This window comes from Xenopus tropicalis, chromosome 1, assembly GCF_000004195.4.
Source record: "Xenopus tropicalis strain Nigerian chromosome 1, UCB_Xtro_10.0, whole genome shotgun sequence".
Lineage (NCBI taxonomy): Eukaryota > Metazoa > Chordata > Amphibia > Anura > Pipidae > Xenopus > Xenopus tropicalis.
Genome location: NC_030677.2, coordinates 196,854,843 through 196,878,194, shown reverse-complemented (window position 1 = coordinate 196,878,194; position 23,352 = coordinate 196,854,843). Strand labels below are relative to the sequence as shown.

The window sequence follows — 23,352 nt, the reverse complement described above, 5'->3', positions numbered from 1 at the left end:
CAGGGATCTGGTCTGGGTCAGTGGGGCCCACGAGGGATGGGACCCCCCAACCCAGTCCCACCCTGCATGGCTGTACTTGCTCTATTCATTAAAGGTATTTGTGTCCAAACATGTTTTTTAGACTTTGTAGGCTTCCTCATTCCTCATTGTCTTGAGCCCCCTGGGGTTACCCTCACCGTGAGCAGGTTGATAATCCCAGGGTGCCCACAGAGGCCGCATTATGGGGTGCAACAGACTCGCTCCCAAACTATCACCCCCTAATGCCCCTTTAGCAACAAACACTGGAAGCTACAAACATTTACGCACAACATGTACAACATGTGTAATTACATTCTGTCTATCATGGCTGACACTACTGCAGAAGTAAAATAGCTGTATGTAGAAGACCTATGGCCTAAGGCTTTATGGGGGCCCCTAGTAGAGCAGAGAATTGCCCCTTACTGTTTTGGTATAAGTTTTTGCCAACATGTATTTAGGGAATATCAGTTATTGAGACTTGAAAGTGTGACTCCTACACTGACTGTATTTTACTCTGATTTTATTTGGTTTCCCATAGTTCCATGCTGCACCCACAGCCCAAGTGACAGAAAATCTTTACTGTGAACAGTGTTTTTTTAATTGCTTAATGAATATATATATATTACATGGTAATACAGGCACTCACGTATAATTCTGGGGCTAATGTGCCTGGGTGCAGTATAGCAGATATCACATAAACCATAAAGATTGATTCCGCACTCACATGACTTAAATAAAAGTGGTAATTTATTTAAGTCCTGTGAGTGCGGAATCTATCTTTATGGTTTATATTATATATATATATAAAATAATAAAGCAATATTCAAATAAACATTTAAATTGTTTTACATGTAGTTGCAAACGTAATGGCAGGTGAAGCAGTATCTGTCCCTGCACTGCTGGTTCTGACTCCCTAAACACTGTACAGATTAACAGGCCTGGGGGAGAGAACTGACTTTTCTTACATTGTTTTCCAGATACATTTATATCTAAAAGTTGCTGAACAAAAAGTAAAATCATTCAAAAACTCCAAATAATAAAAAATATAGACCAACTGCAAATAGTCTCAGAATACCAGTCCCTACATCATACTAAATTGTAAGCTCTTTGGGCAGGGCTCCTGTATCGGTTATTGATTGCTTTATATGTTACTCTGTATGTCCAATGTATGAAACCCACTTATTGTACATAGCTGTGGGATATGTTGGCGTTTTATAAATAAATGTTAATAATAATAATAATAATAATAATAAGAACCCAAAAGTGAACAACCCCTTTAAAACTAAACTCAAAAAAATAAGTTGCTGTAAACATAGCCGGAGTTTCACTCAGCATTTTTTTTTTTATATTTGCACTTTTAAGCTGCTATTATCAGGCTGTTGGCTCAACTGAAATTCAGCAACCCTAGGGTTAACTGACCACAACTTTTTTTTAGGGCTGTGGAGTCGGTAGATAAATTCTCCGACTCCGACTCCTCAGTTTCACCAAAAAATAAAAGAGCTTTAAAGTAATAAAAATATAATGCACTGTTGCCCTGCACTGGTAAAACTGGTGTGTTTGCTACAGTTACACTGCTATAATGTATATAATAAGCTGCTGTGTAGCCCCGGGGGCAGCCATTCAAGGTTGAAAAAAGTAGAAAAGGCACAGGTTACATAGCAGATAACAGACAAGTTCTGTAGAATACAATAGTGTTTTATCTGTTATCTGCTATGTGCCTGTGCCTTTTCTCCTTTGAACGGCTGCCCCCATGGCTACACAGCGTGGTATTTAAATAAACTATAGTAGGGTTTCTGTAGCAAACACCCCAGCTGTAACAGTGCAGGAATGGCTGCCCCCGGGGTTACACAGCGGGGTATTTATATAAACTATAGTAGGGTTTCTGTAGCAAACACCCCAGCTGTACCAGTGCAGGAACGGCTGCCCCCGGGGCTACACAGTGGGGTATTTATATAAACTATAGTAGGGTTTCTGTAGCAAACACCCCAGCTGTACCAGTGCAGGAATGGCTGCCCCCGGGGCTACACAGCGGGGTATTTATATAAACTATAGTAGGGTTTCTGTAGCAAACACCCCAGCTGTACCAGTGCAGGAATGGCTGCCCCCGGGGCTACACAGCGGGGTATTTATATAAACTATAGTAGGGTTTCTGTAGCAAACACCCCAGCTGTACCAGTGCAGGAACGGCTGCCCCCGGGGCTACACAGCGGGGTATTTATATAAACTATAGTAGGGTTTCTGTAGCAAACACCCCAGCTGTACCAGTGCAGGAACGGCTGCCCCCGGGGCTACACAGCGAGGTATTTATATAAACTATAGTAGGGTTTCTGTAGCAAACACCCCAGCTGTACCGGTGCAGGAACGGCTGCCCGCGGGGCTACACAGCGGGGTATTTATATAAACTATAGTAGGGTTTCTGTAGCAAACACCCCAGCTGTACCAGTGCAGGAATGGCTGCCCCCGGGGCTACACAGCGGGGTATTTATATAAACTATAGTAGGGTTTCTGTAGCAAACACCCCAGCTGTACCAGTGCAGGAACGGCTGCCCCCGGGGCTACACAGCGGGGTATTTATATAAACTATAGTAGGGTTTCTGTAGCAAACACCCCAGCTGTACCAGTGCAGGAACGGCTGCCCCCGGGGCTACACAGCAGGGTATTTATATAAACTATAGTAGGGTTTCTGTAGCAAACACCCCAGCTGTACCAGTGCAGGAACGGCTGCCCCCGGGGCTACACAGCGGGGTATTTATATAAACTATAGTAGGGTTTCTGTAGCAAACACCCCAGCTGTACCAGTGCAGGAATGGCTGCCCCCGGGGCTACACAGCGGGGTATTTATATAAACTATAGTAGGGTTTCTGTAGCAAACACCCCAGCTGTACCAGTGCAGGAATGGCTGCCCCCGGGGCTACACAGCGGGATATTTATATAAATTATAGTAGATTTTCTGAAGTAAACACACAGTGCAGGGCAGCAGTACATTATATTTTAGTTACGTTTATACACTTTCATTTTCATTTTTTGGTGTTACTGTTCCTCTAAACTATTGACTACCCATTCCCTTCACGTATACAAGTATTTCTAGGCCTGCATATTTTTTTTTCTTAATTAGTTATCAGTGAGAGTTCGGCTGGGTTCCCAGTGGGCATTGTGTTCCCTGTAACAGAGGAACCCGACGCAGTGGAGCTGCCGCACCGTAACTGTGCGTTACGTCCCATTTAGTGAAGCATACAATGAAAAGCATGCTTCATGGTCGCTCAACGTGATCGTTTATGCACTGCGTGCATTGGGCTTTATTCTTATAGCAGAGAAGTAATGAATTATGACTGTTTGTGAATTGGGACATTTAAACTTGCTTTATTTTATTTTTTTTATTCCCATTTAAAAGTTCATTTTTTGCCGACTCCGGGTACCCAAAATTGCCTCCGACTCCACAGCCCTGCGTTTTTTGACATAACCATAATTTATTTGACTGCGACTTTTTTGACACAACTGCGATTTTTTTTATTTGACTGCGACTTTTTAAAATGCCTGTGGGGCTCTGTCCCTATCTGTATGAATACGAGCTGAGCAGCAGAACAATACGCCCTGTAATAACCTTTCAGGCTGCATCATAACAAACAAACAGAACATTGTGATGTCACAATGGGCAGCAAAGTTTGTGCAGCTTCCCTGCCAAGCGAGTGTCAGAGCTGAGCTGGTTGGGTTGCAGGGCAGATCCCCTGGGAGCTGCTCTGTCCTAATCAGCTGTTTTTGCCTCCTTAAAGCCACTTTAACACCTTTAGGCTTTAAGCCTTTACCATCGAATTGCTTCGGCGCATCCTCGCTCGGCTCCATATCTGTAAGTCAGCCAATTGGTTTTATCATTCAGATATATAGAGGGAATAGGGTGTGAGCCTGGGGCTGTAGGCCTGGAATGGGCCGTCTGTGTAACTATAGAGATTACAATGTGGCAAACACGGAATTTGGGGCTTTATGGGTAATGGGTTCCTAGTGATGAGCCAATCTGCCCCATTTCATTGGCCAAATATTAGTGAAACTGCTGAAATGTTCAGGGAAAAAGCTAAAATTCTATGTAACGCGGCTACTGCGGGAATTTTGTTTACATGACCACAAATTGATTTGAAGCAACCGCAATTTATTTGACGCAACTGTGACTTTTTTTTTTTGATGCAACAGCGATTTATTTGACAAGTCTGTGACTATTTTGACGGGAACTTTTAAATATATATAATATAGTAATAGGTTTTACAGTGCCACAAAGTGATGTAGGAGTTTATAGTCTGTGGGATAAATGGCATAAGTGTATAAGTGTAAAAGTTAGTACAGGTATAGGATCCCTTATAGAGAAACCTGTTATCCAGAAAGTAAGATATAATTACCCCTTATTGGGGGCAGAAAAGCCCTATTGGGTTTATTTAATGGTTAATGATTCCCTTTTCTCTGTTATAATAAAACATTACCTGTACTTGATCCCAACTAAGATATAATTACCCCTTATTGGGGGCAGAACAATCCTATTGGGTTTATTTAATGGTTAAATGATTCCCTTTTCTCTGTTATAATAAAACATTACCTGTACTTGATCCCAACTAAGATATAATTACCCCTTATTGGGGGCAGAACAATCCTATTGGGTTTATTTAATGGTTAAATGATTCCCTTTTCTCTGTTATAATAAAACATTACCTGTACTTGATCCCAACTAAGATATAATTACCCCTTATTGGGGGCAGAACAGCCCTATTGGGTTTATTTAATGGTTAAATGATTCCCTTTTCTCTGTAATAATAAAACAGTACCTGTACTTGATCCCAACTAAGATATAATTACCCCTTATTGGGGGCAGAAAAGCCCTTAAACAGGTTTTATTATTACAGAGAAAAGGGAATCATTTAACCATGAAATAAACCCAATAGGGCTGTTCTGCCCCCAATAAGGGGTAATTATATCTTAGTTGGGATCAAGTACAGGTACTGTTTTATTATTACAGAGAAAAAGCAAATCATTCTTCAATATCTGAATTATTTGCTTATAATGGAGTCTATGGGAGATGACCTTCCTGTAATTTAGAACTTTCTGGATAGCTAGTTTCCAGATAAGGGATCCCATACCTGTATTATGAAACTCTGAGTTCTAGGACAAGGAAGAACCTCACCAGGGGGCTGTAAGGTGCCACAGACAGTCACTATTTATTGGGCTTGGGGGGCTCTTTGTGCCTCTTGGTACTGGGAATGCCAGGGGGGGGGCTGTTTGTGCCTCTGGGTACTGGGAATGCCAGGGGAGGCTGTTTCTGCCTCTAGGTACTGGGAATGCCAGGGGGGACTGTTCGTGCCTCTGGGTACTGGGAATGCCAGGGGGGCCTGTAAGGTGCCACAGACTGTCACTATTTATTGGGCTTGGGGGCTCTTTGTGCCTCTTGGTACTGGGAATGCCAGGGGGGGGCTGTTTGTGCCTCTGGGTACTGGGAATGCCAGGGTAGGCTGTTTCTGCCTCTAGGTACTGGGAATGCCAGGGGGGACTGTTCGTGCCTCTGGGTACTGGGAATGCCAGGGGGGCTGTAGGTGCCACAGACAGTCACTATTTATTGGGCTGGGGGGGCTGTTTGTTGCTCTGGGTACTGGGAATGCCAGGGGGGCTATAAGGTGCCACAGACAGTCACTATTTATTGGGCTGGGGGGGGGGGGCTGTTTGTGCCTCTGGGTTCTGGGAATGCCAGGGGGGCTTTAAGGTGCCATTGACAGTCACTATTTATTGGGCTGGGGGGAGCTTTTTTTTTCCTCTGGGTAATGGGAATGCCAGGGGGACTTTAAGGTGCCATAGACAGTCACTATTTATTGGGCTGGGGGGCTGTTTGTGTCTCTGGGTACTGGGAATTCCAGGGGGGCTATAGGGTGCCACAGACAGGCACTATTTATTGGGCTGGGGGGGGGGGCTGTTTGTGCCTCTGGGTACTGGGAATGCCAGGGGGTTTGTCAGGTGCCACAGACAGTCACTATTTTTTTGCCTGGGGGGGGCTGTTTTTGCCTCTGCGTCCTGGGAATGCCAGGGGGGATTTAAGATGCAACAGATAGTCACTATTTATTGGGCTGGGGGGGGCTGTTTGTGCCTCTGGGTTCTGGGAATGCCAGGGGGGCTTTTAGGTGCCATTGACAGTCACTATTTATTGGGCTGGGGGGGGCTTTTTTTTCCCTCTGGGTACTGGGAATGCCAGGGTGGCTGTAAGGTGCCATAGACAGTCACTATTTATTGGGCTGGGGGGGGCTGTTTGTTCCTCTTGGTACTGGGAATGCCAGGGGGGCTTTTAGGTGCCATTGACAGTCACTATTTATTGGGCTGGGGGGGGCTTTTTTTTTCCTCTGGGTACTGGGAATGCCAGGGGGGCTTTAAGGTGCCACAGACAGTCACTATTTATTGGGCTGGGGGGGGGGGCTGTTTGTTCCTCTGGTACTGGGAATGCCAGGGGGGTTTTAAGGTGCCACAGACAGTCACTATTTTTTGGGCTGGGGGGGCTGATTGTAACTCTGGGTACTGGGAATGCCAGGGGGGCTGTAAAGTGCCAGAGACAGTCACTATTTATTGGGCTGGGGGGCTGTTTGTTCCTCTGGGTACTGGGAATGCCAGGGGGGCTATAAGGTGCCACAGACAGTCACTATTTATTGGGCTGGGGGGGCTGTTTGTTCCTCTGGGTACTGGGAATGCCAGGGGGGCTATAAGGTGCCACAGACAGTCACTATTTATTGGGCTGGGGGGGCTGTTTGTGCCTCTGGGTACTGGGAATGCCAGGGGGGCTATAAGGTGCCACAGACAGTCACTATTTTATTGGGCTGGGGGGCTGTTTGTTCCTCTGGGTACTGGGAATGCCAGGGGGCTATAAGGTGCCACAGACAGTCACTTTTTATTGGGCTGGGGGGGACTGTTTGCGCCTCTGGGTACTGGGAATGCCAGGGGGGCTTTAAGGTGCCACAGACAGTCACTATTTATTGGGCTGGGGGGGGCTGTTTGTTCCTCTGGGTACTGGGAATGCTAGGGGGGCTGTAAGGTGCCACAGACTGTCACTATTTATTGGGCTGGGGGGGCCTGTTTTTGCCTCTGCGTCCTGGGAATGCCAGGGGGGATTTAAGATGCCACAGATAGTCACTATTTATTAGGCTGGGGGGGGGGGCTGTTTGTGCCTCTGGGTTCTGGGAATGCCAGGGGGGCTGTAAGTTGCCAACAGACAGTCACTATTTATTGGGCTGGGGGGGGGGGGGCTTTTTGTGCCTCTGGGTACTGGGAATGCCAGGGGTTCTATAAGGTTCCAGAGACAGTCACTATTTATTGGGCTGTGGGGGGCTGTTTGTGCCTCTGGGTACTGGGAATGCCAGGGGGGCTGTAAGGTGCAACAGACAGTCACTATTTATTGAGCTAGGGGGGGGCTGTTTTTTCTCTTGGTACTGGGAATGCCAGGTGGTCTGTAAGGTGCCAGAGAAAGGCACTTTTTTTTATTTGAGGGGGCTGTTTGTGCCTCTGGGTACTGGGAATGCCACAGGGGCTGTACGGTGCCACAGACAGTCACTATTTATTGGGCTGGGGGGGGCTGTTTGTTCCTCTGGGTACTAAGAATACCAGGGGGGCTGTAAGGTGCCAGAGACAGTCACTATTTATTGGGCTGGGGGGGAGCTGTTTGCGCCTCTTGGTACTGGGAATGCCAGGGGGGCTGTAAGGTGCCACGGACAGTCACTGTTTGTTGGGTTGGGGGGGGCTGTTTGTTCCTCTGGGTACTAGGAATACAAGGGGGGCTGTAAGGTGCCAGAGACAGTCAGTATTTATTGGGCTGAGGGGGGCTGTTTGCGCCTCTTGGTACTGGGAATGCCAGGGGGGCTATAAGGTGCCACAGGCAGTCACTATTTATTGGGCTGGGTGGGCTGTTTGCGCCTCTTGGTACTGGGAATGCCAGGGGGGCTGTAAGGTGCCACAGACAGTCACTATTTATTGGGCTGGGGGGGGCTGTTTGCGCCTCTGGGTACTGGGAATGCCAGGGGGGCTGTAAGGTGCCACAGACAGTCAATATTTATTGGGCTGGGGGGGCTGTTTGCGCCTCTGGGTACTGGGAATGCCAGGGGGGCTGTAAGGTGCCACTGACAGTCACTATTTATTAGGCTGGGTGGCGCTGTTTGTGCCTCTGGGTACTGGGAATGCCAGGGGGGCTTTAAGGTGCCATAGACAGTCATTTTTTATTGGGCTGGGGGGGCTGTTTGTTCCTCTGGGTATTGGGAATTCCAGGGGGGCTGTAAGGTGCCGTAGACAGGAACTATTTATTGGGCTGTGGGGGGCTGTTTGTGCCTCTGGGTACTGGGAATGCCAGGGGGCTGTTTAAGGTTGCAACAGACAGTCACTATTTATTGAGCTAGGGGGGGGCTGTTTTTTTTCTTGGTACTGGGAATGCCAGGTGGTCTGTAAGGTGCCAGAGAAAGGCACTTTTTTTTGGCTGAGGGGGCTGTTTGTGCCTCTGGGTACTGGGAATGCCACAGGGGCTGTACGGTGCCACAGACAGTCACTATTTATTGGGCTGGGGGGGGCCTTGTTTTGTTCCTCTGGGTACTAAAAATACCAGGGGGGCTGTAAGGTGCCAGAGACAGTCACTATTTATTGGGCTGGGGGGAGCTGTTTGCGCCTCTTGGTACTGGGAATGCCAGGGGGGCTGTTAAGGTGCCACGGGACAGTCACTGTTTGTTGGGTTGGGGGGGGCTGTTTGTTCCTCTGGCGGTACTAGAATACCAAGGGGGCTGTAAGGTGCCAGAGACAGTCAGTATTTATTGGGCTGAGGGGGGCTGTTTGGCGCCTCTTGGTACTGGGAATGCCAGGGGGGTGTAAGGTGCCACAGACAGTCACTATTTATTTGGGCTGGGGTGGGCTGTTTGTGCCTCTGGTACTGGGAACTGCCAGGGGGGTGTAGTTGCCACAGGACAGTCATTATTTATTGGGGCTGGGGAGGGTTTTGTTCCTCTGGTATGCTGGGAATGCCAGGGGGGCGTTAAGGTGCCCAGGGACCAGTCACCTATTATTGGGCTGGGGGGGGCTGTTTGTGCCTCTGCCGGTTCTGGGAATGCCAGGGGGCTGTAAGGTGCCCACAGGACAGTACTATTTATTGGGCTGGGGGGGGGGCTGTTTGTGCCTCTGGGGTACTGGGAATGCCAGGGGCTGTTAAGGTGCCAGAGACAGTCACTATTTATTGGGCTGGGGGGGCTGTTTGTGCCTCTGGGGTACTGGGAATGCCAGGGGGGCTGTGAAGGTGCCACAGACAGTCACTATTTATTGGGCTGGGGGCGCTGTTTGTGCCTCTGGGTACTGGAATGCCAGGGGGGCTGTAAGGTGCCATAGACAGTCACTATTTATTGCGGCTGGTGGGGGCTGTTTGCTCTCTGGGTACTGGGAATGCCAGGGGGGCTGTAAGGTGCCACAGACAGTCACTATTTATTGGGCTGTGGGGGCTGTTTGTGCCTCTGGGTACTGGGAATTCCAGATGGGCTGTAAGGTGCCACAGACAGTCACTATTTATTGGGCTGGGGGGGCTGTTTGTGCCTCTGGGTACTGGGAATGCCAGGGGGGCTGTAAGGTGCCACAGACAGTCACTATTTATTGGGCTGGGGGGTGGCTGTTTGTGCCTCTGGGTACTGGGAATGCCAGGGGGGCTGTAAGGTGCCAGAGACAGTCACTATTTATTGGGCTGGGGGGTCTGTTTGTGCTTCTGGGTACTGGGAATGCCAGGGGGGCTGTAAGGTGCCAAAGACTGTCACTATTTATTAGGCTGGGTGGCGCTGTTTGTGCCTCTGGGTACTCGGAATGCCAGGGGGGCTTTAAGGTGCCATAGACAGTCACTATTTATTGGGCTGGGGGGGACTGTTTGTTCCTCTGGGTATTGGGAATTCCAGGGGGTTATAAGGTGCCACAGACAGTCACTATTTATTGGGCTGGGGGGGGCTGTTTGTGCCTCTGGGTACTGGGAATGCCAGGGGGGCTGTATGGTGCCAGAGACAGTCATTATTTATTGGGCTGGGGGGGCTTTTTGTTCCTCTGGGTTCTCGGAATGCCAGGGGGGCTTTAAGGTGCCACGGACAGTCACTATTTGTTGGGCTGGGGGGGCTGTTTGTTCCTCTGGGTACTAGGAATACCAGAGGGGCTGTAAGGTGCCACAGACAGTCACTGTTTATTGGGCTGGGGGGGCTGTTTGCGCCTCTTAGTACTGGGAATGCCAGGGGGGCTGTAAGGTGTCACAGACAGTCACCATTTATTTGGCTGGGGGGGGCAGTTTGTGCCTCTGGGTACTGGGAATGCCAGGGGGGCTGTAAGGTGTCACAGACAGTCACCATTTATTTGGCTGGGGGGGGCAGTTTGTGCCTCTGGGTACTGGGAATGCTTGCTCCTAATTTGAATCCCAGTCCGGTCCTTTAAAGATTAATTTAAACAATAAGTTGCTGGAAACATTCCCGGAGTTTTATTGAGCACATTTGCAATATACATTTATTTTGTATTTATATAGGTTTTTTTTAATATATATTTGCTCTTTTAAACTGCTATTAACAGGCTTTTAGCTCAACTGAAATTCAGCAACCCTAGGGTTAACTGACCACAATTTATTTGACTGCGACTTTTTTTGACAAAACTGCAATTTATTTGCCGCAACTTTTTTTATGTGACTGTAACTTTTTCGATGTCACATGACCTTAATGCTAATTTGCCCCTAAGAGCAGAAAGAGCAGTAAAATGATTTGGCCAATAGGGTTCCAGGTGAGCTCAGTCCCTATCTGTATGAATACGAGCTGAGCAGCAGAACAATACGCCCTGTAATAACCTTTCAGGCTGCATCATAACAAACAAACAGAACATTGTGATGTCACAATGGGCAGCGAAGTTTGTGCAGCTTCCCTGCCAAGCGAGTGTCAGAGCTGAGCTGGTTGGGTTGCAGGGCAGATCCCCTGGGAGCTGCTCTGTCCTAATCAGCTGTTTTTGCCTCCTTAAAGCCACTTTAACACCTTTAGGCTTTAAGCCTTTACCATCGAATTGCTTCGGCGCATCCTCGCTCGGCTCCATATCTGTAAGTCAGCCAATTGGTTTTATCATTCAGATATATAGAGGGAATAGGGTGTGAGCCTGGGGCTGTAGGCCTGGAATGGGCCGTCTGTTTAACTATAGAGATTCCAATGTGGCAAACACGGAATTTGGGGCTTTATGGGTAATGGGTTCCTAGTGATGAGCCAATCTGCCCCATTTCATTGGGCAAAAATTAGCAAAACTGCTGAAAAGTTCAGGAAAAAAAGCAAAAAATCTATGTAACGCGGCTGCTGCAGGATTTATTTTATACAAATTGTTTTGACACAACCACAACTTTTTTCTTGATGCAACTGACACTTTTAGAACACAACTGTGACTTTTTTGTTAGGCAACAGCGATTTATTTGACAAGACTGGGACTATTTTGACAGGGTGGCAACTTTTATATATATATATATATATAATATAGTAATGGGTTTTTCAGTGCCATAAAGTGATGTAGGAGTTTATAGTCTGTGGGATAAATCAGAGACATAAGTGTATAAGTGTAAAAGTTAGTACAGGTATAGGATCCCTTATAGAGAAACCTGTTATCCAGAAAGTAAGCTATAATTACCCCTTATTGGTGGCAGAACAGCCCTATTGGGTTAAATGGTTCCCTTTTCTCTGTAATAATAAAACAGTACCTGTACTTGATCCCAACTAAGATATAATTACCCCTTATTGGGGGCAGAACAGCCCTATTGGGTTTATTTCATGGTTAAATGATTCCCTTTTCTCTGTAATATTAAAACAGTACCTGTACTTGATCCCAACTAAGATATAATTACCCCTTATTGGGGGCAGAACAGCCCTATTGGTTTTATTTCATGGTTAAATGATTCCTTTTTCTCTGTAATAATAAAACAGTACCTGTACTTGATCCCAACTAAGATATAATTACCCCTTATTGGGGGCAGAACAGCCCTATTGGTTTTATTTCATGGTTAAATGATTCCTTTTTCTCTGTAATAATAAAACAGTACCTGTACTTGATCCCAACTAAGATATTATTACCTCCTATTGGGTTTATTTCATGTTTTAATGATTTTTTTAGCAGACTTAAGGTATGGAGATCCAAATCTAAAACCTCAGGCCCTAAGCATTCTGGAAAACAGGTCCCATGCCTGTATGTTCTTGTATTTAGATTGAAAGCTCCATGGGGCAGGCACTGATAGGAATGATGCACTGACAATTAAATATAAACACACAATTGCATAGAATTAACAATAATCTCTGGTTCCTTTCTATTTTAGCATAAACTCAAATAAAATCTCTATTTTCTGTTACAGGAGCTGCAGCATGGGTGACCGAATGCGAAAAATATTTACCAACTTTTTTAAACTTAAAAATAAGGTAAGGCCCCAATGTCTTCCTCTGGTATTGACTTTAGTGGAATGGACCAGGACTTACTGGGATGAGTTGGGAAGGACTGGGACTGACTGGGATGAGTTGGGAAGGACTGGGACTGACTGGGATGAGTTGGGAAGGACTGGGACTGACTGGGATGAGTTGGGAAGGACTGGGACTCACTGGGATGAGTTGGGAAGGACTGGGACTCACTGGGATGAGTTGGGAAGGACCGGGACTTACTGGGATGAGTTGGGAAGGACTGGGACTGACTGGGATGAGTTGGGAAGGACTGGGACTGACTGGGAGGAGCTGCTCATGTATATTAGACAATGTTAGGGGGGTGCATTATTTATTTATCATTATATTATTATAACATATGGGTTTCAATGAGTCCTGTGCCTGTGTCACAAGTAGGGTTGTCACCTCACCCCTTATAAAATACCAGTCACATATTGATACGACATCATGCATGGCTAATTAGCAATTCATTTAGATGCATGCTGCAGACTGAACTGATTTATATGTAGCCATGCAGCATGTATCTAACTTAATTGCTTATTAGGCATGCAGGATATGGGTTCAATATGTGACTGATATTAAAGGGTTAAGGTGGCAACCCTAGCCATAAGTGACATCAAGAAGCAATAATTATACCCGCTGACATCACTGAGCACTGTTTTTAAGGCTATATGTGTATTTATCTATATATTTATATGCGGCTATGAGGTTTTATTTTTTTAATGGTGTTTGTGAAAATCTTTCCCCCCCACAGGAACCTAAAAGCAGAAGTGTCTTTTCTACTCCTCTGCAAAAGACAGAGACAGACATCTCATCTGCTTCGAACCTGAAAGCTGAAAAACCTGCAGGTATTTGAATTTGAGGGATCGGCTGCGTTACTTTGTTGTTTTGTCCTTAGTCGCAGCTCACAGGGTTAACGAAACACACAGCCTTCTTATATGCACAAGTAATATGGAACCCAAGGTTATATTATAGCAATGGGGAACAAGTTGGTAGAACTGAAGGGGGTGCTTATGGGGGATTATGTAACAGCATTCAGTCATTTACCAATTTGGCAAATATCCCTAAAACCTTGAGACCAACCTCTACTTGTACTAAAGCAGGAGAAACCATTAGCACTCCATATAAATGCCCTCCCTCACACATGATTATTTAAGGATCTAGTCCTCCTCCTATGGTGAAAAGTCTATAGACTTCTTCCACATTCTCCTGATTTCATAGGTCTACTGCTCGGCTTGGCCTCCTGATTAACCAATCAGAGCAGCCAGGCAGTATTAGAAAGTGATTGTATTTGTTTCTGTATCATCTCAATGTATTTTAATCTATATTTTCCACTATAGAAGCAAGCGCGAAGAAAGGAATACTTCGACGCCTCTGCAAATCAATTAGGAACCTCTGTCAATGTAAAAAGAAGGTAAGGTGGAACGTTCCACCATCTCTCTCTGAGTTTAGGCTTGAGTGTCACTGGCTGTTGGTTCATGTTCTCTCTCAGCAGCACATGGAAAGAATGTTCTCTCAGCTATGTTGGGTTACTATAGGCTGTAGTGCTTCTTAAATGTGCGTCCAACCTAGTGGAGAAGGTGGAGCATATTCTGCATATTTAGGCTCTTCTCCCCTTTTTGACCAATATAGTATTTGTACATTTGTATCCTGTTTTAAGGTGTTTCATTTAGGCCACAGGATTTTGAGATTAGTTATTGTATTGTAAATGTTCTGCCTGAAGCACCGCCCCTAATATATTTGGCTTAAAGAGATACTGACACCAGAAATGAAACCTTTTTTTTTTATTTCTATCATAACACTGTCTTTGCAGGAGCTTTATAATTTTGCTACAAAAGTATTTCCTGATACTTTTACATTCCCTATCTGATCCCCCATGTTCCTCTATGAGGGGGCTGCCATAATTGTGCAGCAGTAGGCTGTTAGCATTAGAAGCTATAACTGACAGGCTGAGAAGGGACAGTTAGGTTGGCAAAACAGTCGGGTTTAGGAACTTCAAGTTACAATTACTTACATAAGCAGCCCTACCAGGGAAAAATGATCAACATGACCTATAGGTTACTTTTTATGTAGATTCATAATTTACAAAGTAATTTTTTTGTGTCAGTATCACTTTAAGGGCAGTGGCGTAACTAGTTGCCACCCCTAAAAAATCTTGCCTTCCCGCCCCTGCCCATGACCTCTGCCCACTGGGCACAGTAAAACAGGGCTTTATTTTATGCGCTGCGCTAGCATTTGTATATATTACACAAAAAGGTGCTGGTGCTACAGGCAAGTAACATTCAGTGCAATGCAAGCTCCCCTGTCTCATTGGGGCGGCTTTAGTACTAACAATGCTACGGCCTTGACTTTCCTGGCAGAGAAATATCTCCTGAATTTTCAGCATCAGTTTCTGATTCATTCTTTGCCTTTTAATCATGAGTTTATCATTTGGCTTTCTATAGAAATGTTCAGAAATTGTGCAGGAAGTAAGCAACACAGAGATGATCCTCGAGGAAAAGGAGCTACTGAAGGAGAAACCAATTGAGATCCTTACAGGTACAGAACCAAGGACATATATGCCCAATAAACCCACAGAGACCCCCATATGACTAAAAAGGTGACTTTTTAAAAAATAATTTTATATTTTTAATCTTTCCAGAGTCTCCAAGTATTCCTCGTGATCCTTCCTCAGATTTTGGAAATACTTTGATTCCAAAGAGAGAGAAGGATGATGAAGAGATGCCGCAGAATGTTGAAGTGATTCCTGACGTGGAGGATATTGCTCAGAATGTTCCCGCAAAGGATGAGAAATCTGCGAGCTTATATTTAAGCTGTGTGGAACCACTGAATTACTACACTGATCCAAGTTCTCATTATGCTAGTGCAAGTGATCACTATACTGATCCACATTCCGAGTTCACTGCTCCAAGTTCCAAATATACTGATGCAAGTGATTACTTCTCTGATAAGAGTTTATCTCCTTCTAAGCTGGAACTGGTGAGATTTTGTTAGATTTGGGGATTATAGGGTATTGTGTATAAATGCAGTAAAATATATACTATAAGAATGATTATGGCACATAATATCCTTTATAGAGATATACGTAAGATTAGACTACACTGTATGGTATCATTAGCCCAAGTGAGACTGAATTAATGGTGTTTCATCTCCTTCTCTAGGCTAGAAATTGTTACTGTGAAATAATCAGAGAGATTGATAGGGCACTAAACCACGTAAAGGTGGACGCAAGGTAGGATATTGGGTTTCTATTTTGATACTGAGGTTGTTATGGTAAAATAGAAAAGCCTTTACTACATCTTAGATACAAAAACCCAACGCGTTTCATCCTCACAGGGAGGGGCCTTCGTCAGGGGCACATGCATTAAGAAAATAGATGCGGGCCTGTATCTAAGATGTAATAAAGATTTGTTCTATCTTTCTATCTTCTGGTTTGCCTGACACACACAGGTCAACCATAAAGTAACTGAGATTATATTTCATTCTTGTTTTCTCTCAGGAATCAGACAACTATGGCTGATTTCAAACTACAATGTGAACTGGGTGCTGGTGCTTTTGGCCAGGTGAGTTACTGGCCCCCTAGATATGGGGTGGGGGGTTATTGGAACAAAGGCATAATAATGGGGGTCTCTCTCTTATTTCAGGTATATCGGGCACAACACAGAGAAACCAGGAGAATTGTAGCCATCAAGACTCAACCAAAGGCTGCAGTCAAAACTATATTTAAATATAGAAGGTCAGTTAAATGGGGAAACCGCAAACAATAAGTATTTGTGTGTATAGTCTGGAACATTCCTACAGGCAGATGTTTTATATCTGTTCCAGAAGATATACAGATTCCATTATTGATATAACATTCTCTCATAAAGTGCCATTGGCTTATTTTTAACAGATTTATTTAAACTTAAATTGTAAATCTGCCACCCTGAGGTGATTTTCATAATCACAATTTATCCTTTTACTTGTTGAGATGTATCATAAAAAAACAACACTTTGCATAGAAAACCATTCTTTCTAACGACTGCCATGACGCAATTGAGTCAGTAGGGATCTGATCTTCAGAACTGATGATTGTTTATAAATACACAAGGAAAAAAACCACAATTGTATTAAAAAAAATCCACTGATTGATAAGTTGTTGGGATATTGATAGTTATGCCCCTAATTAATTATTACTATAGGGATTTAGTAGGATTGGCTAATTATAAATATGCAACAAGTACCTCCCATTGGTCAAAGTGAAATGATTTCACCCTAAACCTTAGAACCAACCAAAGGGCCTGATTAGTGTATTTGGGCACAGGGTGGGTGATGGTGCCACTATATTCTGTGCTTGCACTTGTATACGTGTTATAGTGCCATTAGTATAAATGGGCGTTACATTCACTACATTCATGGTGCAGATGTCCCACCTATGTCATTTTCTTCTATAAACGTTTCATGGCTTTATTTTGCAGCATTCTTCTGGAGCAGCGCATCCTTCTTATGGCAAAGCAAAAGCAGAATCCTTTTGTTGTCGGTTTATTCTCCTCCTTCATAACCAGACAACATATCTGCTTCGCTATGGATTACGCTGAGGGAGGGGACTTGGAGTCCCAACTGAAACAAGGTGCCATATCGCTGGAGAGAACTACGTAAGTACTACTGGGCTTTTATAGAGGGTCACACAAGTGATAGCCTTATAGTAGCCATAACACTGCACATAAATAGTATTGTAATTACTGTCCAATCAATACAGTGAACATGGGCGGTTGCTTCTTTCCCTTTATCAAGCGAGGGCATATAGGAACATGTTATTGCCATGGTTGTGCTTTCATTACCATGAAACAAAGCAAAGGCTTAGTGAGGGCCTAGGCCCAACAATTGCTACCGGTTTTTACCCGTATAGATAAATACTCAATATTGCATTCATAAAAAGGTGACTTTTCTCTTTTGACCCTTGTAGGTTCTTCTCCTCCTGCATTGTCCTCGGGCTGAAGTTCCTACATGAAAACAAGATTGTTCATAGGTAAGTGGAGCATTTCCTTTAGTCCTAGAAATGTCTGATATGGTAATTGGGCCGGCTAACAGTGTCTGTTCTCTCAATACAGAGATTTAAAGCCAGAAAACATCCTTTTGGATGGCCGAGGATATGCCAAAATAGCAGACTTTGGTCTTAGCATAGAAGGTAAGATGGCTGCGTACAATGACATTGGACATACGGGTTCATATTAGAACTTTATGTTCATACTTAATAGAGTTCATTATATTGTAGGCACTTTCTCAGGGTCCGCAGCATAGTGGCCCCACTAGATGGATAATGCAGGAGTATATTATCCAGCATTATTAGTATTGTTACAGTCATGTTTAAAGCCCCATAAAGACTCCAGTCACCATGCAGATACAAATTCACTAATGAGAGCCTGCCCTCAGATTCTTTGTTTCACGCCAACATGGCGGTGACGTTCCTCATTTTTTATAAAACCAATAGTTCAGGTTTCAAGTTAATCTTTATATTAGATAAATGATCTTTTAATCTCAACAAATCTACTAATGAAATGTTTCTGTTTGTATTCAAGGAATTGGCTACAGGGACGAGATCTGGGGCAACTGTGGAACTGTACCATATAAGGCTCCAGAAATTTTCACTGAGTTAAACTACACCAGATCGGTGGACTGGTGGGCTCTTGGAGTGATCCTGTACAGAATGGCTATTGGCGAGGTAAGTGCCCATTTATTAACTGAATCAGGGAATCACTGCTTGGCCTGAACATAATAGGAGCTCAGTTACTGCAACATTTTTTTTTATTTATTACATTTAGCGTCCAACCTGGATGAAAGGTGGACTTATCTGTATAAGCCCCATTATAGTATCCCCTCTGTGTAGCTGAACCCCATCCACTCCCAGTACAGGTATGGGATCCCTTATCCGAAAACCTGTTGTCGAGAAAGCTCCGAATTACAGAATGCCCGGCTCCCATAGACTCCATTATAATCAAATAATTCAGAATTTTAAAACTGATTTCCTTTTTCTCTGTAATAATAAAACAGTACCTGTACTTGATCCCAACTAAGATATCATTACCCCTTATTGGGAGCAGAACAGCCCTATTGGGTTTATTTAATGGTTAAATGATTCCCTTTTCTCTGTAATAATAAAACAGTACCTGTACTTGATCCCAACTAAGATATAATTACCCCTTATTGGGGCAGAACAGCCCTATTGGGTTTATTTAATGGTTAAATGATTCCCTTTTCTCTTTAATAATAAAACAGTACCTGTACTTGATCCCAACTAAGATATAATTACCCCTTATTAGGGCAGAACAGCCCTATTGGGTTTATTTAATGGTTAAATGATTCCCCTTTTCTCTTTAATAGTAAAACAGTACCTGTACTTGATCCCAGCTAAGATATAATTACCCCTTATTGGGGGCAGGACAGCCCTATTGGGTTTATTTCATGGTTAAAGGATTTCCCTTTTCTCTGTAATAGTAAAACAGTATCTGTACTTGATCCCAACTAAGATATAATTACCCCTAATTGGGGCAGAACAGCCTTATTGGGTTTATTTAATTGTTAAATGATTCCCTTTTCTCTCTAATAATAAAATAGTACCTGTACTTGATCCCAACTAAGATATAATTACCCCTTATTGGGGGCAGAACAGCCCTATTGGGTTTATTTCATGGTTAAATGATTCCCTTTTCTCTATAATAATAAAACAGTACCTGTACTTGATCCCAACTAAGATATAATTACCCCTTATTGGGGACAGAACAGCCCTATTGGGTTTATTTCATGGTTAAATAATTCCCTTTTCTCTGTAATAATAAAACAGTACCTGTACTTGATCCCAACTAAGATATAATTACCCCTTATTGGGGGCAGAACAGCCCTATTGGGTTTATTTAATGGTTACATGATTCCCTTTTCTCTATAATAATAAAACAGTACCTGTACTTGATCCCAACTAAGATATAATTACCCCTTATTGGGGGCAGAACAGCCATATTGGGTTTATTTCATGGTTAAATAATTCCCTTTTCTCTGTAATAATAAAACAGTACCTGTACTTGATCCCAACTAAGATATAATTACACCTAATTGGTGCAGAACAGCCTTATTGGGTTTATTTAATGGTTAAATGATTCCCTTTTCTCTGTATTAATAAAACAGTACCTGTACTTGATCCCAACTAAGATATAATTACCCCTTGTTGGGGGCAGAACAGCCATATTGGGTTTATTTCATGGTTAAATGATTCCCTTTTCTCTATAATAATAAAACAGTACCTGTACTTGATCCCAACTAAGATATAATTACCCCTTATTGGGGACAGAACAGCCCTATTGGGTTTATTTAATGGTTAAATGATTCCTTTTTCTCTATAATAATAAAACAGTACCTGTACTTGATCCCAACTAAAATATAAATAATCCTTATTTGATGCAAAACAATTCCGTAGGGTTTAATTAATTTTTTATTGATTCTTTAGTAGACTTGAGGTATAGAAATCCAAATTACAGAATGACCCCTTATCCGGAATACCCTTGGTCCCAAGCATTCTGGATAACGGGTCCTATTCCTGTACTTAAGTCTAACCATTTACATTGCTCATCATGTTGGGGTTGGGTTTAATGGTGACTGAGCCTACAGCTTCATGTATAAAGTGCAGCATTACAGGACCGTACCCCATTACTGATATTGTTGCCATTTTTTTGTTTCATGCTTTTAAACCAAATATTTTTTTCTGTTTGTAGTTTCCTTTCGACGAAACAGACAAGCAGCTCCTGACGGCCCAAATTATACATACAGAGCCGAAAATTCCTCCAGATCTGCTTTTAAGTGTCAAGGTCACATTACAAGGGGTAAGTACCTGTTGGGATTTTGCAGCCTGCTGTTTGAATGTTTAATCCAGGGACAGGGTCGGACTGGGGGGTGCAGGGCCCACCGGGGCTACCGTGTCCCCCACAGGGGCCCCTGCCGTTCACCTCTAACCCCCCTTCCCCCGCAGGGGCCCCCTGTCCGACGTCCTCCCCTGAACGCGCACATGTGAAACGCGTCAGGGGAGGACATCGGAGGTCAGATGAAGCAGCAATAGGGTCGGGCCTGGATCACTGGGGCCCACCGGGTATTTTCCCGGTGTCCCGGTAGCCCAGTCCAACCCTGTCCAGGGATCATTTACTGCCCCCTAATGTTAATGTAATCTTGCTCACATTGGCACTTCCATTTATAAACTTTGGGGCTTTATTTTTTACTGCGCACTCCAAAAATGCCAAATGTTTCTCATTGAGCAATTTCTTTTTGTACAATTTTTTCTCCCACACTGCCTATACGGTACCGGTTTCTGGCACACCCGCCTGCCTACATGAGTTTGCTTTATGCTCCTCAATATGATACATTTTTCTCTTTGCAGCTGCTGAAAAAAGATGCCAAACTTCGCCTCGGGTCACATAAAACAGACGCTAAAGAAGTCATGGAAAGCTCTTTATTCAGGGTATGTGAATATTTTACTCCTCCTAAGTGGCAGCCATTAACAGGGGGGTCTTTTTAGATCCACGAGTTCTATTCCCTGTGTGAGCTCTTGCGCACTTTCACAGGGCAGATACAGTATCACTTGGAATTGGATAGAATTTGTATATGTTAAATAACAGATAAATAGAACGAAATAGTGCTAATAAAGTATTCCTGCTGTTTTACAGGGATTTAACTGGGACGCCCTTCTGAGCCAAGAAATACAGGCGCCATTCACTCCTCAAATAAGTGTTCCAGAGCGAGTGGAGTTAGTACGCCTTTGCTTACCGGGCGCTGGTGTCCCACAACCCCACAGGACCCCATTGGAAGAGGCATTAGAACAGTTGAATTGCCCTGCTCTTCTGCCTTGAAAACCGGGTTCCTGTGAATTCTTTAGTCCAGGTAAGGAGTTTGCCTTTATAAAAATAAAAAGAAAAAATGGAACAAAGGGAGGGAGGGAGGGGGTGCATTATACACTTAGCATAAGGGGTCTTGGGAAACAGCTTGTTGGAGTTATCTTGGTGTCCTGCGGAGGTTGTATTTTCTCTTTAACTCTCCTCTCCCTCCTAATTCAGAGATCCCCAGCTGACTAACGATGACCCGATCTTCTCGGAGGAAGAAGACACGTTCAAAGCCAAATGTCTTCATTTCTATGAAGATGATTATATTTTTATATAAATGTTTATATTTATTTATTTTTTTACTATTTTGTAAAAAAATTTGTAAAAAAATGTAATTCTATTTTTCTATATAATTTGTAAAAAATGTAATTCTATTTTTGTATATAATTTGTAAAAAAATTTAATTCTATTTTTCTATAAAACTTTTTAAAATAAAATAAATTCTATTTTTTTATATAATTTGGAAATAATTCTATTTTTCTAATAAAAATTTGAAATAATATAATTGATTCTATTTTTCCATATAATTTATAAAAAATGTAATTCTATTTTTCTATAAAAAAAAAGTAACGGCGACGAAAAAAATCGCAAAAAATACGAAAAAATCGCAAAATGTTCGTTTTCTAATCGGAATGTTTCAAATTCGGATTCATGGGTTAGTAAATGTGCCCCATAGTGTTTTGGTTAAAAAACTGAATTGAGTATGTTGCCACCATCAAGCCCTAACTGGACAAAGTTACCAGGGTTTATGGCCAATATGGCTTTGTCCAGTAGAGCCGGAATAGTGGATCTCACAGCATTCAGAGCACCTACAAGTGACTGTATTCTGTCTATCTTTATCGTCTTAGTCTTTTGGGTAACAGCCCATGTATGGGGATTACATACCTGAGACAAAACCCACTGACCCCATTAGTCGTCCTTTTTCCCCTATTTCAAAAGTAGTGATGGGCGAAATGTTTCGCCAGGCATGGATTCATGGCGAATTTCCACATTTCTACGTGCAAGCAACGAATCCAAACCCGCACTCCCTCAGCCCTCCAACGAAAATTCACCGCTCGGTGCACAATGCTAGAGAGGGATCGGCACCCTCCCCACAGATTCCAAACAAGCAAATAGCAACGGCACTCAAGAGCTACATACGGGCCTTGCCCTTAAAAAATCCTTTATTGCGGAAATGCAACGTTTCGAGGCTAGGACATGCTTGACAAAGGGGCTGTCCTAGCCTCGAAACGTTGCATTTCCGCAATAAAGGATTTTTTAAGGGCAAGGCCCGTATGTAGCTCTTGAGTGCCGTTGCTATTTGCTGGTTTGGAATTTCCACATTTCGCCATTGGCAGATTGTTTTGCGAAACGGATGAAAAAATTTGCTGCAGAAAAATTCGCCACACGTCTCTATTCAAAAGAATAGTCTCGCATCAAAATAAAAAGTCGCAGGCGTCAAAGTAATAGTTTCAGGTCAAAATAAATAGTTGCGGGTGTCAAAAGAATAGTCACGCGTCAAAATAAATAGTCGCACATCAAAAGAATAGACGCAGGTGACAAATTTTTTTTGACGCGTAACATTTTCGACGTTTTGCGAAAGATTTGCAAATTTTTCCATGAAGCGAAGCGGGACAGATTCGCTCATCAATATTCAAAAGCATTAAGAACCCTACCAAGTCTAGTGTACACGTCAGCTCTTATTATTTCCCCACCCTAAGTATCATCAGCTTCTGTACATCCTAAAGCTACAAGTCCACTTAAACTCCCCGCTCTAAAGGTGGCCATACACGTTAAGATCCGCTCGCTTGCGTATTGACGTCACACGTACCCACGGGGCGCAACCTTATAAGAGGGCCTGTCGCCACCACACAAGGAGCCGCATAAGGAGCAGGAGCCGCAGAAGAAGAAGGAGTGTCTATGGGGGCACTGTCTATGGGGGCAATTAGGGCACTGTCTATGGGGGCGCTGTGTATGGGGGGTACTGTCTATGGGGGCACTTTCTATTGGGG

At 43.7% G+C, this 23,352-nt stretch overlaps 1 protein-coding gene across 2 annotated transcripts; it reads left to right on the top strand.

The window, feature by feature from the left end:
- The first annotated feature begins 9 nt into the window (after window positions 1-9).
- On the top strand, window positions 10-21,789 carry LOC116407962 (serine/threonine-protein kinase N1-like). 2 transcript variants are annotated; one of them, XM_031894462.1, is made up of 17 exons: window positions 10-94; window positions 12,386-12,449; window positions 13,219-13,312; window positions 13,805-13,878; window positions 14,909-15,002; window positions 15,106-15,443; window positions 15,626-15,696; window positions 15,964-16,027; window positions 16,109-16,200; window positions 16,922-17,098; window positions 17,410-17,472; window positions 17,555-17,631; window positions 18,023-18,165; window positions 20,207-20,314; window positions 20,863-20,943; window positions 21,149-21,362; window positions 21,536-21,789. In XM_031894462.1, exons 2-16 carry the CDS (start codon window positions 12,396-12,398, stop codon window positions 21,329-21,331), a joined length of 1,713 nt encoding a protein of 570 aa, XP_031750322.1. In that variant the 5' UTR covers window positions 10-94; window positions 12,386-12,395; the 3' UTR covers window positions 21,332-21,362; window positions 21,536-21,789. The 2 variants fall into 2 exon arrangements, with proteins under 2 accessions (XP_031750322.1, XP_031750319.1); XM_031894459.1 differs by lacking the exon at window positions 10-94 and adding an exon at window positions 10,929-11,098.
- The last annotated feature ends 1,563 nt before the right edge of the window (window positions 21,790-23,352 follow it).

What these genes read in the sequence shown, in the direction of transcription:
- LOC116407962 (XM_031894462.1), top strand. Translation starts at nt 12,396, where the DNA reads ATGGGTGACCGAATGCGAAAAATATTTACCAACTTTTTTAAACTTAAA. An exon ending in CTCCTTCTAAGCTGGAACTG is followed by an intron (nt 15,444 to 15,625) that starts GTGAGATTTTGT and finishes CTCCTTCTCTAG; the next exon opens with GCTAGAAATTGTTACTGTGA. An exon ending in ACTATATTTAAATATAGAAG is followed by an intron (nt 16,201 to 16,921) that starts GTCAGTTAAATG and finishes TTTATTTTGCAG; the next exon opens with CATTCTTCTGGAGCAGCGCA.